General features: G+C 38.3%; 2 protein-coding genes across 7 annotated transcripts; one reads left to right on the top strand and one right to left on the bottom strand.

The window, feature by feature from the left end:
- Positions 1–599: 599 nt before the first annotated feature.
- Positions 600–12758, bottom strand: LOC106166584 (calmodulin-A). Of its 3 annotated transcripts, none has more exons than XM_013545234.3 (5): positions 11875–12111; positions 11698–11740; positions 5354–5497; positions 2782–3024; positions 600–856 (listed from the first exon to the last, which is right to left on the bottom strand). In XM_013545234.3, the coding sequence occupies exons 1-5, from the start codon at positions 11932–11934 to the stop codon at positions 828–830; spliced, it is 519 nt and encodes a 172-aa protein (XP_013400688.1). In that variant the 5' UTR covers positions 11935–12111; the 3' UTR covers positions 600–827. The 3 variants fall into 3 exon arrangements, with proteins under 3 accessions (XP_013400688.1, XP_013400705.1, XP_013400682.1); XM_013545251.3 differs by lacking the exons at positions 600–856; positions 11875–12111 and adding exons at positions 939–2160; positions 12382–12758; XM_013545228.2 differs by lacking the exon at positions 600–856 and adding an exon at positions 939–2160 and having other exon boundaries at positions 11875–12267.
- Positions 6039–18018, top strand: LOC106166637 (uncharacterized). Of its 4 annotated transcripts, none has more exons than XM_013545293.3 (6): positions 6039–6233; positions 14131–14161; positions 14423–14462; positions 14861–15004; positions 15204–15452; positions 16172–18018. In XM_013545293.3, exons 2-6 carry the CDS (start codon positions 14159–14161, stop codon positions 16198–16200), a joined length of 465 nt encoding a protein of 154 aa, XP_013400747.1. In that variant the 5' UTR covers positions 6039–6233; positions 14131–14158; the 3' UTR covers positions 16201–18018. The 4 variants fall into 4 exon arrangements, with proteins under 4 accessions (XP_013400747.1, XP_086859750.1, XP_086859751.1 ...); XM_087003624.1 differs by lacking the exon at positions 6039–6233 and adding an exon at positions 6625–6713; XM_087003625.1 differs by lacking the exon at positions 6039–6233 and adding an exon at positions 8120–8275.

Raw genomic sequence — 18018 nt, 5'->3', positions numbered from 1 at the left:
ATATTCTCTTGAAATATGAAACGGAGACTGGGACTTTCTGGAAGGGAACCATCAAAATGCTACTTTTACGTCAACAACTTCATGTTGATAATGTCAATAAAGTTAATGCTGTTCAATTTATCAGGCGTCAATCAACGATAAGTTTTTGCATTATCTCGCAAATAACAACTTCATTTAACGCGACCTTGAGTACATCGCTTCACTTCTTTGCAATAAGCTGTATACGTCACTGAGCTTGCACGTCGGGGGTTTTGCTCCTCTTGCAAGCAAGCCTGTGGAAAAACTTTGTATCCTGAATGATTCTAGGCCACAAAAACAGTTCTAATAGATTGAAATAATTGGCACCCGTGGCGTGATGGTTGGCGAGGAAGTGATAAACTCAGTCCGTAGCTGTCTCCTCAGATCGAGAAGAGGTCGCTTTATTTCTGCCTCAAGGAGCTTATTGATTTTAATAGTGGCAGAAAACACACGTCTGATTTATCTGGAGTCTTTTCCCGTTTTTTTTCTAATTCCAGCGGAATATATTTTAAATAAATATATATTTTTTAAAAATGAGAATATTTTATAAGCTTTAAAAAAGAAACAGATGGAACGGTAAGTAAAAAGAATGAAAACATTTACTATTTATTTCGAACAAATATATATAACATGATTTTATTATAAAAGAGATAGCAAATAAGTAATTCACTGGGATGAGTACGAATGATATGATCAGAGCAGAGGCGCAGCTTTTATTTCTCATGAAATGGCCTCGATCTCGAGCTGCAGATCGAGGTGTCTAAGGCGGGTCCATCGAAAGACGACGTGTCGTCTGCCTTCGTTAGCCCCTACTTGGCCGTCATCATAGTCACGAATTCTGAAAAGATGTAGAAAAAGGGGGAGGTATTAAAACTGTCAAATGGATAACGGTTTTTGTTTAATAAGAAAGTCAGTGGGTGATGTCATGGAGAAGTTAATGGGGATGAGAAATAGAAGCTCACGCCGGGTTTACAATGTCACGGATGTCCACTTAGTAGGCCTACTAGTTAAAGCATTCATTAAACCAAATCGATAAGAGTTCATACTCTAAAGAATAATTAAACAGGTTGAGCTTACTTTGGAATGCTGTAGCGTGTATTTTTTAAATATAAATATACACATATTCACGCTCTATATAATCTCGAAACTAATTTCCGTTCATAGGTCAGTGAGGTTGGTGCATTTTTCAAGGCAACGGTCTGAAACATCCGCCAGTAAATTAAAGAGTGCCATCGCTGTTCGGCACTAAATAATATCAGAAACGTAATAGAAATATCTATCATTAACATTCCCGATATTAGTTCCGCAGTGACAACACACGTCTGTATGCTCATTCTAACAAAAACCATCATAACCTACACAGCAGATATTAAAACAGCGAAGTGAAACGCCTGTGATTATCTTGAACATCGGCAGTTGAATCACAGTAACTTGGTAAGACGTGTGTTTCTTCAGAACAGTGCAGCTTACATTACATGTCATCGTATCATGCCTGTAAAACTACAGAGATCAAACATGGTGTGATAAAGTGATACCAAAGCCCAGGTTTTCTTGTACTTGAAGCAAACCAATAAGGCATTCCATAACACACATGCTTTAGAGTTTATTTTCATATACCATACAACTACGGTGAGCAGCCACAATAATAATGTAGCGTGAATATAGCCATCTGTGCTTCGAGACTATCAACAAATCTGAAAGAATGCCAACACCTGCTTTTTTCATCTCCTTAATTTCCAAAAGAGATTTTCTTAGTTTTCATGAAAACATCTTGTTCCACCGTAGTTGAGTGGTAGAAGGTTTTGGAATTCGACAAAACCAATTTTCCATCGCGGACGGACCCAATTCACGCATACCTAACCATAGGCAGCGGATAGGGTTGCATGTGCATGAGCACGGAAGCGTGCACAGAGGGCGCTCTGCGATTGATGACGTGCAGCTTCACGTGGTCACGAGGTGATCTGGTGTTGATATCGAAACATGCCCAAGAGAAGACCAAAACAAATTTCTCCACGCTTCACATAGCAAAGCAAATAATCCGTTTGAATGGAAAGGTGTTGGGAGAAGTTCATCGGGAATTTAATTGGTGATTTGATGATGGTGTTAATCCACAAAATATGGGACCTGCTAGACCCATGAAATCTGAAACATTAGGAGAAAAGTATTTAACAAGTTCAGTACAAAGCATGAAACTGCAGAAACGAAGACAAAATGTATCGTTGTAAAACCTAGTTAATCAAAATGCAAAAATAAACAAATGAAAAATTTTAGAAAATTTAAAAATTATTAACAGAAAGAAATATTGTCGCGTGTTTAACTCTACAAAACCAACAGCTTTAATCTACCTCTGTCGCATTTTCACGACATAATGCTATGCTGCTGCGCAAATTAGTACCGCCAATCTTTTTTCGGCGAATTTATAAATCAATATAAGTTTGAATAATTAGACATGAATGGCATATGCAATTGGACATCATGCTTAAGAAAACTGAAAGACAAAAAGTATTTAATCGGAATTGACTCGTTTGTCTTAAAGGGGTACTTGAGGATCATATCCTTACACGTTTAGCCGTGCACCTGAAATCGTTTGGATAGAAAACAGACTGAATTGTAAGATACAACTGCGTAACTTTAAACAAAAAAATCAGACTACGCAAGCACCCATTTCCACGAGTCCAATCCATCTCAATAACAACTAAGATGCATGCCTGATGAACCGAATGCCAAAACCAAAACGTGCTCCAAAGGAAAAAATGTATTTACCTTCGTAGTTGACCATACCGTCGCCGTCTAAGTCGGCCTCCCTGATCATTTCGTCCACCTCTTCGTCCGTTAGTTTTTCCCCTAGGTTCGTCATGACGTGCCGCAATTCTGCCGCACTGATAAACCCGTTTCCATCTTTATCGAACACCCGGAACGCTTCCCTCAACTCTTCTTCACTGTCTGAGTCTTTCATTTTCTTTGCCATCATTTGGAGGAATTCCTCGAAATCTATCGTCCCGTTACCTGGAAAATAACCGTGTTAGAATTTCAGTGTAAATCTGCCCCATGTTGAATTGTCTAAATCGTCAAATAATGACGGATGTTTTTTCTTCAAAAACCATTTGCATTAAATTAGGGTAATTCTGTGATTTGCCTGAAATTTTAAGATTTCCGCAACTTTTGTAATCATAACGTGTCACAAAGTGTGTATGCGTGTTCACATATATGTATATATGACAAATGTGTTGAGTATTTAATATGTATTAAAAGATGTGTAGCATTTTATAAAGACTTTAAGATGATCATCACTCATCCCATCCCTTTTGATCTGTAAAATTACTTTTATAAGCAACAATACTTGATGCATAGTCTCCTAATGTTATTTGACAGTGCGCCACGAGCTTTCACGTTTGGTTTCTGTTTTCATTCCTGGGGAATAGACATAATGGAGTGATGTACATGGCCTGATAATTTTCGAATTGTTTTTGATAGATTCAGAATTTAAGTTGCCCTGTTGACCAAACATCCCTCATTGCATACACATGATTTAACTATAACCCTGTTTCGATGATTTTCGATTTGCGAAACGTTATATTACAACATCGAGAATATATACAGCATTACTCTGCAGAAAAAATTATGGGTTCGTGAAAAATGGCATAAAAGATTTATTAAACGGCGATCTTTTTCTTTGTGGAATGATTTTTTGAAAACCAGGCAGTAAAAGCTTTCAAATGTAAGCCGAAAGTTTCAATGGGAATAATTCCTCAGCTCTACGAAGGCTTCTATCAAACAGAAATTAACCAGAATAAACATTTTCTAGTAATTGGGTTATTTAACCTGTAAAATAAACAAAATTTATGAGTTTGTCCTATATATATATATATATCATGTAACATGGTTGTTGGGAAATAAATTACACGCAAAAAAGTCTCAGAAGTTACAAAAGCCGATTGACCTTATTTTTGTATTTCGACTTCAGCCTTGAATAGAAGCCCTACAGATGACGTCAGAAAGCATAAAGTAAAATGAAAATATGATAGCACGGGTATCGCGCATTTGTATCCAGTGCACGGGCACTTAAGCTCAGCAGACAGCCCCTGGTGGTGCCTAGATGTGAAATATTATACATTGGTACACAAGGAGCGTGTTTGGGAGATCTACAGTGTAATTAGCCTGCGTTGGAGCAGCTTCAAAAAAACCCGCATCTGTCGTAACGGTTTAAAGAGGGCAAGCTTACCTTGATCTGTTTGCAAACTTTTTTCACAAGAGTAAACATCGTAATGTTCACCTGGCCTACAAACGCTACACGCGCTCTTGCATCAAAACGCAGCATCCTTAATTAAGATCCGTATTAACACGCAATTTACTTTTTAATCCAAATGAGCTCTATATGTCAAATTTGCTACAAAGTACCTTGGCAGACATGTTTATTAAATTACACAGTGTTCACAAATAATTTAGGATTTCATAAATAAAAGATTATGAAATATAAGATGGCGACCAAATATATAAATAAAGATGTTATTCAGCTGTTTGTCGTTAACAAATGAGATTTACAATTTTGACAAAGAAGACCAAATCATGTGTCGAGCACGTCAACTCCCCCCCCCCTTAGAAAAAAAAACACGAAAATCATGTTTAACAATGCAATGCGCTTTCTGCATCTGCTTGCATGTACTATAATTCGAAGATTATGTAAAACACGCTCATGCCAAAAAACTGATAATGTAAATGCTAATGTCTCATTGTTCTGCGTTTTTCTCTTGCAATTACAGTTTTGTGATATCTGCCTACAGTGTGCATTACTTTACAGAAATACAGGCCTCGCAATCGATAGCAATTGCGCAGAGATCTTGTGTACGACACATATCTGTAACCTCGTCCAATTTTCTATTTCTCCCTAGGGAATTGATAAATTGCTCACAGTTTCCTGAATTATGTTTTTTATTGCAAGATTACCTGACCTGCTTTGATTTAATACAATTAGTACATTCTCTGACTGCAATATGCCTGCTTTCCATCTAAATTTTGTAATTCTGTTTTGCAGTAATGCGAGTAACGTCTCAGTAAACCTAAATGCCACGGTACTTACACCTACGCGCGCCTCATCGCCAATTCCTCGCTCAAGTTTAGAAAGAATTTACAGTTAAAAATACTCCTTATGCAACAGATATTGATCGTGTGACTCTAAGTTTTAAAGCAAAACTATGTTATGTTGAAGGGTGTTGACCCGAAGGGGGAAGGGGGGGGCGGAGGGCAAGCGGCTTGGATTTTGAAAGATGATTTTCCACAGAGGCTCTACACCCTGTTTCTCAGCCCCCTCCTTATAATAAATATGGTCTCATCTTACCGTCTTCGTCCACTTCGTTAATCATATCCTGTAGCTCAGCCTCTGTGGGGTTCTGTCCCAGGCTCCGCATGACCGTCCCGAGTTCGCTCGTGGTGATAGTGCCATCCCCATCCTTGTCGAAAAGGGAAAACGCCTCCTTGAATTCTGAAAGAAAATAGAAAAAAATACTTAATTGGTTAACTGCTGCAATGTGGAAATTGTTTTAATTTCCATTCCATTTTCATTACGTGTCACCGACATGTGCACAGTATTATGAGGATGTTACAGAAGCGTTTTGGTTTTCGAGTTCAAGGAAATGATTTGAAAGAAAGCTGCGACCCAATGCTGGTGGTCCTGCCGTACATCATGCCGATCAAAGACCGCGGGAGGATGCTGCATGGCCTTAGTTTAGTTCAGGTAAAAGGTTTAGTGCACCTGACAGAGACACGAAAACACCGCACACTACGCCCTTTTCTTGCTGTCAGATTACAAGTGCCGTTTTCTAGTCCAGTACACACATCCCGCGGTTCTTACCCGAGAGGAATTCGGCTCGCAGGAACGCGGGATCGGCGCTTAAATGCAATGCCATCGTGAGACTATAATGAGAAGTGCAAGACGAGACGCGCCTTTCAATATTTTACCGTCGCATTGAAGCATGTTCACTCCAGGTGAGCTCTATTTCCCGTGTAGAACCTTTAAAAATTGAAGCCTTTAAACCGAAATCCTAAACTCAAATAACCGCACACTATTGACACAACACTTTGGGCGAACGGGAATGTTGGCTCTCATAAAGAGATCATAAATATCCTTAACCATCTTGTGAGTCAGAGAAGTCTTCAAGGTTGACAACCAGCGCCATATCTCACCCAGGTTGAAAGACAGCGAGATAGAAGGACTCTAGGTAAGGAAGCGTTTGATAGAACTCTTAAACAGAAAGTCGCAATGCTTTTGTTTGCTTGCCAGCGCCTTCAACTTCACAACCTAATGTTTCTGATAACCAAGAGGAAATAACGTTTAGGGGAGTGCCATAAATCGCTAATTAATTGTAGCCTGTAAAGCAGACCGTATGGCGAAAAAGTGGAAATTAAGACTACTAACTCGGTGATATTCGTGGCAGTAGATTAAAAAATATCGGCGCCCTGTCTATGCAATCACCAGCGACATAGTCGACGCCTGCAAGGTGAAATATCTCCCTTAAGGACGCCGTACATCAGAACGGGAATAAATCGTCCAGCCGGGGTCAATTAGCAGGTCTGCGGCGATGTCCGGACGTATATAACAATGTTATGGATTTTTATATTGTACCAATGAGGACGGGTGCGCCCTTGGGTGTGATTTCATTATTAGCAGTCTTCAGCTTTTTCTTTCCACGCTGTGCAAGGTCTGGCATTTTAGTTCTTAATCAATCTTAATCGAAGGGGCACATCGCATAATTAACCTAATTTTTGTTTTACCTTAAATTCAATCTGAAGTTTTGCCAACAGAATATATGAAATATCGTTTATTATTATTTTTTTTTTTTCTGCTGAGGATCCGGGTCCTTAGCCCACCCAAGCATTACAGATGTCGGATTTTTTTTTCACGGACATATACCATCTCGGCTCTACCCTTGATGCGTTGTTTGCACATGATATAACGCGTCCTCTGACATTGTATTCGCAATCTCCGTGCGTCAATATTGCTTTGGATTAAAGCACCATATATTGTATTAATGGCGAACGCCGTTCTTTGGTGATTCACACCTCTGGATTAACAGAACAATCACCGAACAACGATTACCTGTAAGACGACCCGTTTTTGAAAAGTTGGTTGACAGGTCATCAAGGAGTGCGCTATTTTGATCCCCGGATGAAATGCTCAGTGTCATTTTTTCCTTTATAGATACGTATGCGCCTAGAGCCCAGAAATCGGGAGACCCAGGTCTGCTTAATTCTCTAGACAGGAAGCAATACTCCATCCTGAAAATTTCAGTTCTTCATAATATTGGACGGAAAATGTGACGGGGATTCCTCGGGGACACTAATTTCCGTCTTCGAATGAAAACATCGTTTGACAGGCCTGTCAACGTAGGCTACATATCGTGCAACCGTTTTCCTTATTCCTATTGACAGATTTTCCAAAATGAACTGACATATGTCGCTCGTTATTTGGTTCGCAATTTTTCACGGTTTAAATCGCATCTTCGGTTGCCATAGGTCCTATATATCTTACTTAACGCAGAGTAGCTGTCAGTACTACGCAATGCAGTCAAAACTGCCAAATTCGCTTATATCATCATTAAAGTAACGTACATGGGTCATTGATCACCGACAGGTCGCTCACTAAATATAGCCTTCTCCTAACCATCAATATTATACCTAAGTGTGAAGCTAAATTCGTAAAATGAGTGAAATTCTGACATACCCATGTCTGTGCCGTCCTATACTGGACTGTGTTTATGAGTGACATCGAGCATAGAACACTTAATATATTTGCACACAGACCCACTGTACATGAATAGCCTCTTTTCTGGGCTCACTGTAAACCCACCTGAGGTTTAATTCAGCTAAGAAAAAATAGATGAATGCCAAAACAGCCAAGCCGCAAATTGGCTTATGTAACGTGAGTTCAACTGAACTCACGCCGAGTCTGTGTTATATAATATTAGAATTTAAACCAGAAAAGAAAACCCGAAAACTCAAAGAACGTTAATCGTATAGGCTACACTAGAGGCTATATCGCTGCCTCAGCGACAGATAATACACACAGCGGTGTCATTTAAGCATAGGCCGGAGCGCAAACGCTCAATTTAAGTTAGCTGAACTGTAACCTTGTCCACGGCAATTGCATGGCGATGACCATTTGGACCATCGAAGCTCAATAGAGGCGACGCATTACGGAAGGCATGCCGATACTCTCAGGGCGGGGAGAGAGCGTGCACGACGGCATTATGCCTGTTACAATGTATGTATACACACGAAAGTTTACCTAAAATACTAAACTTTGAATTTAAATTTCACGCATCCTTTAGTAAATCTGAGACCTTAAAAACAGGGATACGTAAAGAATATTAAATAGGGGCTTCAAAAGAAGGCGTGTTTGTACCGTTGCACGCCGAATATAAAGTAATAGAAAACTGAAGGCTGTTCAATGAATTCCATCGTCTTGGTGAGGGTGGGGTGGATTCTGCTAAAAGCCCCTTTGATCGCCTGTTAAAAGTTTATTACTAGATGTTGAAATAGCGGATATATATTATTTATATTTTTATATTTATTATTTGCTTATTGTTTTTACTTATTTAACACCAGGCGTATGTTGTGAGCGTCTCCGTTTTTGATAATATTTCTACACGGGTGATGACCACGCGGATGACACGGTGATGACCATACATGTAGAGCACGAGTTGCGGTAGAATGGTCAACCTTCCCACTCTTATGTTTTGATAAATCAAACAGTTATTGCTGGTTTTAGAATGCCATATGAGAAAAATGCTTTCATCAGTGGCCAACCATCTTAGAGGTTCTTAAGAAAAATCTGGTTCTTTAAAACGGCGGAACGAAGACCATTGACCACTTCAGTTTGTGAGAAACAAGTATGTATGTTTTAGTGTTGTTTCGCTTTGTCAGTTTTGGCAGTTATAAGAAAAAGGCCAGGCCCTTCAGAGAATCTAAAGAAACAAATCAGGTTATTTGTTATACAAAAGAAAAATGTCACAAAGAGTGTTTACAAAAGAATATCAGCTGTTCAGCCATAGACAGCCACGTGCACCTTTCAACATACCTCTCTACTATCAGTATGTAGATTGTACGTTGTGTACTGACTGTAGCCTTGTTATACACTCTCGGAGTGCATTAGTGGCATTTGCTGTTTTAAAACTGAAAATAGCTACCTCTACCTGGTATTGTTTGTGCCATGAAGTTAAATATATTCTGTGTAATTTAAGAACCACAATTAAAGAACGATCTAATTTCAAATTACCGTAGGCGCAGTGACGCAAAACATGTATGGAAACAGAACATTTTTCTAAGAGAGATATTTTTGGTTTGGCCAAAAACTGACTTGATTTAGAAAAGTAATGAGATATATTAGGCGGTCAAAGTGACTGGACAGTAATTTAGAATCAAGTTATTAAATTCAAAATTGTATAAAACATCGAAACCGAGTGCAGGTACGGTTCGAGCATGCGTAATGGTTTGTAGGAGAAAATTGCTTTTTTTCGGGAAAAATTTTAGTAATGAAATCCCTGATAGGGTTCCTTTAAATGTAATTAAAGCACTTTGTGTGGGAGCTATAGTGGAGCTTTATTGCCTGTCCTTTAAGGAATTTAAAAAAATTGCAATGCATAAACTCTGCTGGTCAAAGTTCTTGAAATACAATACAATATAAGGCCCCATTCCTCACTCCTCTCAGAATCTCTAAGGCCTATACAAATGCATCGACAGACTGGATTTTATTGATTGCATTATATCCGTTTAAAAGTAATGAGTTGATGTCATTTTCGCATGGCGGTTCGGAAGCGTGGCCTTTTAAATGGTTTTTACATGTTTTTAGGTGCATCGGCACCAAAATGACAGTCTTTTCAGTTTTCACCGAGGGAGAAACCTCTTAAAATATCGAAGAAGCAAATGATATGCTTTCAGTCTTTAGTTCACGCTTAAAGAAGGATGGCCCAGACCTGTTTTGGGGGGGACTTAAATTTGCAGGCACTATGTGTACTTTTGAGATAGTCCCTTACAGAATGCCGCAAGAGTTATGTATAGAATTTTCTAGCATTAATATAACCCTGTTGGAGTAAAAAATACAATTCAGAAGTACGTGCATGTATTTAGGTGTACTCGAGACGTACAGTTCAGATGATGGGCAAGAACAACTCTCTGAATACAGGGGTCGCTAATAGTCTTACAAAATTGTTGAATCGACTTCTTCAATTGTGTTAATACTATACTAGAGGCCCCTGTGATAGCAAAGGGTGGGCAAGAACTCGCTTGGTGCTATGGCTATCAACAAGCGACATCTGCCAAAAATAAATAAATAAATAAATAAATAAATAAATAAATAATATTACTTAAAATAATGATAACCGAAGACACGTGAAAGAGTCTAAGTAACGCCGCTGTCAGAGATGTAAAGATGAAACATGAGTGATATAAAGAGAAACATAAAGCCCACAAAGAAATAATTAGTCGATAACAAAAGGGATATAACCCCCTCCAATAGTAGAATGTATGATTTTGGATGTCTTTGATCCTCAATATTTCAGATAAGGCTATTATACAACGCAATGTCGCGTTTTCAATAATGGATGGCCATCTCAGATGAAAGATGAGGATATTATGATCCACATATATCTTAGACGTCCTTCGATAACCATTTGGATCGCATCATATATTTCTTCCGAATTTTGTGTCAAACTCCAGCTTTCTAGTCAGGTTGTAGAACACTTGCACTAATGGTGTGTGTGTGTGTGTGTGTGTGAGATAGAGAGAGAGAGAAAGAGAAAAGCCGAAATAATGATTTGAACTCCAAGCAGAAAATATGTGGTAGCCCCGTGCACACACAAAATTGTCTCTAGCATATGAAGTAAGTACACAGTTAAATGTCAGCCTCTCGCAATGGATGGGAGAGAAGACTGTTAACAATGATGATAATAACGTTGTTATAGAAACAGTCTCAGTATTGCCTGACTTATTGACAAATATTAACCGACGAATATTAATAACGCTGGTGATATTTATAAGCCTGTAAACCGAAGCACAAATATTATTTTTACTAAATTGGCAAACAATAGTCAAATTGTTGAATCATTGGGAAAATAAACGCGGTAGAATGGTACATCCATCGAATGGACTGGAATAGGGTTGTGATATCTGCATTATCTGATCAGCGACAGATTTATCTTATTTTAATTTGATTTATGTCATGTATATCGGGTGTATGGAAAGTATATGTTCTGGCTCCTACTTTTAAATCAAATATTTTGCTCATTTATGAAAGTTTGTCCACTATCTCAAAAATAGGTTTATTTAAATGCAAACACCGTTGTGAATAAGTCCAATATTTAGAATATGCTCTTATATATATTATTTAACAATTAATCATGTATATAGCCAAAGCTACATGAAATTTTGCAAAGATGAATTAAAAAATGCAGGGAACTGTAAAATGTATAAAACACACCTGAATAACAAAAATGAAAAATAATCAAAACCTTACAAAAGAAAACGATTAAACAATTTTCTTCATAAATACTTAATATACCATGTGTGCTTCATCCTTCTTTCTTAGAAGTCGTACATAATCAGAATATATTCGTAAGATGAGTATGACTGGCACTCGTACTACTCTAGCGCACCGTTTGAACTCCCACATACTGTAACCCAACCTACCTGCGATCTGTTCTTCCGTTAGGCTGTGGCCCTGTTCTATATTCTGAAAAAGGAAGAAAAACACCCATTTTGAAAAGAAAATCTCTGACCTTTTCCAAGTATGCTAGCAAGAAACACGTAAACCATCAAGTTGACACCACTGCTTCAAAAAACGCAAACCTTTCTGCACCGACTTACCCATTGAACGCATTTCTTTCCTTTTGCTGCCTGTTTATGATTATCTCTTTGCGCCTCCATCACTCAGCGCTCCAGTACGTGTGAGCATCGCGAAACATATGCTTAATCATTACTCCTCACTGTCGCTATGAATAATGAAAGAGAGGTTTTCCCCCCAGAAATCCGTCACAAATCTAAGTTTACATCATAATATCATTATCGTGTCGTTATACGTTTCCTGTGCAAATACGATATAGAGGGCGTCAGAGTCACTTAAGTAGATTTGTTTCTTGTGTTCCAAGGTGATGAACACAGATATGTCATGGACTGAGTCCAAAGCTTTTGTTGCTCAGTTTTAATGGTACAAAATGAACGTCTCTCTGATCTCTGGCGGAACGAACGAGGCGAAGATAGATAAGGCCCCTGATACGGATAACCGGATAACGCATGTCTTACGCACATCATACTGATACACCTTACATGGAAATGGAGTGAAGAAACGTGTACAATGTAACTAGCTCTACTCACCATGCTCCCAACAAATACTTCTGTACTGTTGTACTTCAAGTTTCTGTCAGAACTCAGGTGAAGCTTTTCTATTAAAAAAGTGTCTTCTTTCCCTGATAATGCCTGTTCCTGTAAAGCCTAAGAATTTCAATCGTCTTGTAGAAAGGGGCCTTTGGGAGTAGAAAGAAATGCGTGACGGCTCCTAGTTTCCTCTGGTCATGGATTTTTCGTTCTTTTCCCAGTGAATTAAAAGGCGAGTAGTAGACTCAGTACTAGTGCACCTCTGTAAAAAGCTAGTCAATGTTAGCCGAAGGATCGAGTTACACTCTCCCATCTATCAGCCTCTGCAATGCGCCAAAATGCGGGAGAGGAAAAAGAAATGGCTCATCTACCTCGCATAGCACCTGTCTCCCTATCAGAGATTATTTTACATACCTTGACTATTGCAATTATATAACAGTGCTAGATTTTTCCGCCCCGGAAGTCGATAGACTATGGAAAGGGAGGTGATAAATAGCACTGCACAAACTGACCGCACCAACGTCTGATCTTTTCGCGTTGAGAAACGTTTCGCAAAAATACCGAAAGGTAAACGGAAATGTGTTCCAGGGAGCTCGGCTAGAGCGTATTGACAGAATCCTGTGCAAACACCAAGACGTTTTTAGTGCGTGGTTTATACATTAATCATTACTGTCAGGACGAAAAGTACTTCATATGCCTAAAACTGAATTTAATTAACTCATAAGGCTTATAGAGGGAAAGGGGATGCTATATCTTCTTTGCATAGGAGGTGTTATCTTTACGATCATTGTAAAACATCGCTCTCAGAATATGAATTCTGAATGCCCTGATTACATCCCGCGTCTAGCAGTCTGAATTTCTACGTAATCGATTTCTCCAAGAATCCGCAATATGTTAGTTCTTCACTCAATTTAGAAGCTGAGGCTGTATAATCTAATGAAAAGTAAAATTGAGAAACAAAAGTTGATTCGTATTTAACCTGTTTAATCTGTTAGTGCATTTGTACAAACAACCTGTATTTCCAGTTTTTCGAATATCTACTATTTAGGAGATATGTGAATGACATCGGTGGAAATGGGGAGGGGGGGGGGCAAGTTTCACCTATAAGAACCCACGGTGATAATGACTTTATTTTATTAAATGTTAGCGGACAAAGATTGAATCTGAGACCTACAGGTCTGCTTTGCTGCCCCAGCTTATAAAAATGACATTGCCCCTCTGACTTCCGATAAAAAGGGTTCAGCTGATGTCTGCCTTTTTCCGTCAGACAATATGTTAAAACGAACGTTTTCGTTGCCTTCATTGAAGAAGAAGCCATAAAACCGAGGCGCGAGGAAGCGGAACAACAATCAACCTTCATTTCCCATTTCTCGGAGAAATGTGCGACTTCGAATTCATCTTCAGAGTCTTGTTTAATTTCCGTAAGTTACGTTAAATGAATGTAGCATCTCTTTTTGATCTTTACTTGTATTGAGTTTGGACTTTTTATACCTAGCACGCAGCAGCCAGTGCCCAATAACGTAAACTTTCACCCAAGAAATGGTCGCTATTTTCTTTGGCACGTTGTATATCTGATAACAATTTTACCGATTAGAATCCCTAGAATCTAGAGTGAAGCGATGCGCGTTGCGTGTTCCCCGTAATACATGCAGCTAAAGACTGGACTCTGCGAAACCAGAAGGAGCTTAATATTCTAATGCAGAAATCTAACAGAAATAAGACGCTGATGCAGTCGTTTTTATCTTTTAGGAATAGCTGCCCAGTATTCCCTGGAAATATGGTAAGTACGCGCAGTAGAAAGGTCAACTGTAAATTAGGGAGAGGTGGTTTAAATTCTATTTGTTTCGTTTTGTATAAGCATTTAGTGTGGGTATAGTTTGTACCAGTATACAGTACTTATTCATATAGTTTGGGTATGTACAATTGGTTTGACTGACTTTTTTGTGAGATACAATATATATATCGATCAATGCATAATTGATATGTCAAGGTTTCACACTGTAGTAAAGATTGATAACTGACAAGTCACTTACCTTTACAGGCCGACGATAACTACGAGCTATCCGACGACCAAGTCCAAAGTAAGCACAGCTAACACAATGTGGAAACTGAACTTTTTTCTTTGGGAATTTTTTACAATGACAACTTGTAAAAAGAACTCCTTTTTATTCTTCTTAGCAAATGAACCTTTAAAAAAACGTAATTTTTTTATTGAACCATGATAAAAGTTCATTAAATGTGTAAAACTACCTTTTGTACCAATCCTCTGACTTCCAGGAATGTCCATCATGTTGAATTTAGAACGCGTTTACACTGAGATTCTATTTCTTCATGATTTGGTTATAATTAAAGAGTTTATTCATAAAATCACTGCCCCCTGCGCGCACTTACTTTACAAAAATAAAAACATGTGTTATTGCACTGATATACCACCTGCTTATAACCGGCATATGTACCAAACACCTGATCGGTATTACAGATATCCGTGAAGCGTTCTTTGTGTTCGACCCGGACAAGAAAGGGATAATACCGACAAAAAAGCTGGGAGATGTTATGCGAAACCTTGGCCACCAGCTTCGACCGGAAGAGCTGGGGGAACTTATCAAAATAGTTGACCAGGACTGTAAGTTTTTTTAAATTGTTTGTTGCCTCGTTCCCTTTTTCGTTTATCTACTTGTCTGTCTGTTTAATTTTTACTCGCTTGTTCATATGCCTTTATTATGTTTAGTATGATTATTTCTTGTTAGTAAGCAGTAGGATCTATTCTAAAATAATGTCTTGATTAATAGTTTGTAAATATATATGATTTTAATGTTTTTAAGCCAATGGCACTGTGGACTTTGACGAATTTCTCCCTCTTATGGCACAAAAGATAAAAGAGAAACAAGAGGAAGAATTCTACAAAAACCTGTTCCGAATGTTGGATAAAAAGAAGAAAGGTTTCATCACGTGCGATGATCTTCGATACATCCTCAAGGGTCTGCGAGACGAGCTGGACCTCAGCGACGAGGAGATCAACGACATGATCCAAGAGGTTGACGAAGACGGCAACAACGAAGTTAGTTTCGATGGTAAGATTCTGTTGATCTTACAATGTATGTGATCATATTCCCTGGACAGCTCTCCGAAAGTGTTTTTATTTTCATTTTTCTGTACATGTTTATTTCGAGCTAGTTCGATTAACAGACGCCATCTTTTACTAGGGTGAATCATCATTGCTGCTTATTTCCTCTGGCTGATTTAGTCTGAAAGTCTCATCAGAATCCGGAGCGGAATCTAAAATAATCCCCTTAGCGGATTTAAAAATTGCCAAGCAAAATGAGGAAATGAAAATAGTAGACAAGGACAAAATAATATATAGGGCACAGAGATACAAAATAGACTGCATTCCCAAAAATTTTAGATCGATCTATCCCCGTGGGGAGTCTCACTAGATTAACTGTCAGCTTAGCCGGCTTAAATGTCTGTCCCGCCTAGTAAAAGCTGTAAGGGGCTAATTAACTTCAATGCGCGCTCGGCTGACAGCAATTTAGCGTGAACCCCCACGGAGTTAGGTCGATCCAGATGGATCGATCTAAATCTGTGGGAATGCAGTCTAAGTTAGTCTGTCTAATCTTGCTTTTGATATTGTGTTATGTTTGAATAATAGGGGGTAAGGGGGCAGCTCTGAAGCTAAGGGAGGGTCCTCGTGCCAGCTGTGACCCCCTTCCCTCCCCCCAATACCTGGATACATTGATTATACTCACTGTTTGGTTTTTCAAAGCGATAAATGAACGATATCTTTTTTCAGAATTTTTCAAACTCATGACCTCCGAGTAGAAACAGCACTCAGGACGACAAGACGTATAACATTCCAAGACACCAGCAGACAATCACCCAGTGTTCATAAATGTGAACGTGGTCTCTAGCATACTATGCAACAGCGGTTGATCTACTAGCTGCTTACTACATGTAGCATTCAGATAATGGCAAACCGTGATAAATCTATTCACTTACCCAATATCCAGGTTTAGATCGAAGAAGTAGGAGCAAAGGCGTTCCTTAACCGCGCTGGCTGACACAGTGTGTTAGGTGAACGCTCAGATTACGCTTGTAGCCGCCTTTGGCGCACCTTAGACGTTTTGTATCACAAAGGATTGATAAAAACATAACCACAATCAATGCATCAAAGCTTCTGTCAAGGAAAGTGTGACAGATATCGATAAAACTTAAGACAGGGGTAAGGTGGCTGTTTCGCAAGAGCTTTCATCGACAAAGAAGTCGATACCGCAATGCTTAGAGAACTCTTCCGTTTGGATATATGCAATTTACAAAATAACAAATATTTATTACTCATATAATTAGTTTTTTTTTACCTTTCCGTTTGTATTATTTCATGTGCAACTTCTCTGTTTGTTTTTTTAAACTGTGGTGTTTTGATAGGATAGGTACTGTACGATTAAGTGTCATTTTCAAAATTTCTTATTTCTTCACATATTTCAAACAGCGATTTAAACATCACATTCCAGCCGCGTAGGAATAAAATTTTAAGTGTTTGTGTGTTCAAAATTAAGTACTTGAAGATGGACATCGATTAATTTGGGTCTCGGCTCAACGAAAACTTTATAATACATATGACATAAAGAAATGGTGTGGAAATTTTTAGCGATGTGGCAGGCGGCCCCTTTCTTCTCTATCTTCTACTGACCTTGGTCCTATCTGAACGCTCGAAAATATTTATCTCCTTTCCTTGTAGTCCATAAAGTGTATCTCGAAATCGTTTCAAACCATTTCCATTTTCGCGAGTGGAATTTCTGTGTGTCAAGTACATTTTGCTAAAAGAAGTATTAATTAATAAATATTGAAGGCGTTAACCACACTGAAGTGGGGCCAAATATTCGTAAACCGTCAGTAAATAGCATAGATCTATAGATCCTTTAGGAACAATTTATAACTTTAAACCAATAGGAAGGCCTATAATGTCGGTAATAAGGCTAATATGACCTTGGCGTTTTTTTTTTTTTTTTTTTTTTTTTTTTTTTTTTTTTTTTTTTTTTTTTTTTTTTTTTAGGAGCTTGGCTCGATTGTGTTCAATTAGTGGTCACTGGACTTTAGAGATTAAAGAACTAACGTTATGGTAAAAATCTATCAACAAGTTCAACGTCTTTAAAATTTACAGGTAATTCTGTTTCTCCTCTGCTTTTATTTTATCCGTTTTTTTTATTTTTCAAACTAGACAAAATGCATTGGGCATTTTGTTTATTACATTTTTACACTAAAATCCTACGCGCGATCTCTTTAAGTCGACTCCATCATTTGAATTGTTTGCAAAAGCAAGTTTAAGCCACGTAATGTTTATCGATTACAAAGCATTCCAAGTACTGCCAAAGTTGAAAGCAATGCTTTTGCTTAGTAATAACCTTCATCTGACAGACTTCAGTAATGCTGTTTTTTTATGTTAGTTTTGTAGTTGATAAACATTTGGACTTGATCAACCGAGTAAATGGAAACTCGCAGTCACTTCAATCTAGGCTCCAGTGAACTAAGTTTGAAGCGAAATATTTTATACATTTCAACGTAATTCCTTTTTATTTCTCATTTGTTAGCATGCATGTATGGGTTCTTGATGTGAAATGTAAAATAAATAATACACAACGA

This window comes from Lingula anatina, chromosome 2 (assembly GCF_051362555.1).
Source record: "Lingula anatina isolate TDL-2025a chromosome 2, LinAna3.0, whole genome shotgun sequence".
In the NCBI taxonomy this organism is placed as follows: domain Eukaryota; kingdom Metazoa; phylum Brachiopoda; class Lingulata; order Lingulida; family Lingulidae; genus Lingula; species Lingula anatina.
Note: the sequence above shows the minus strand (reverse complement) of the source record. Positions and strands in the feature narration are given on the sequence as shown.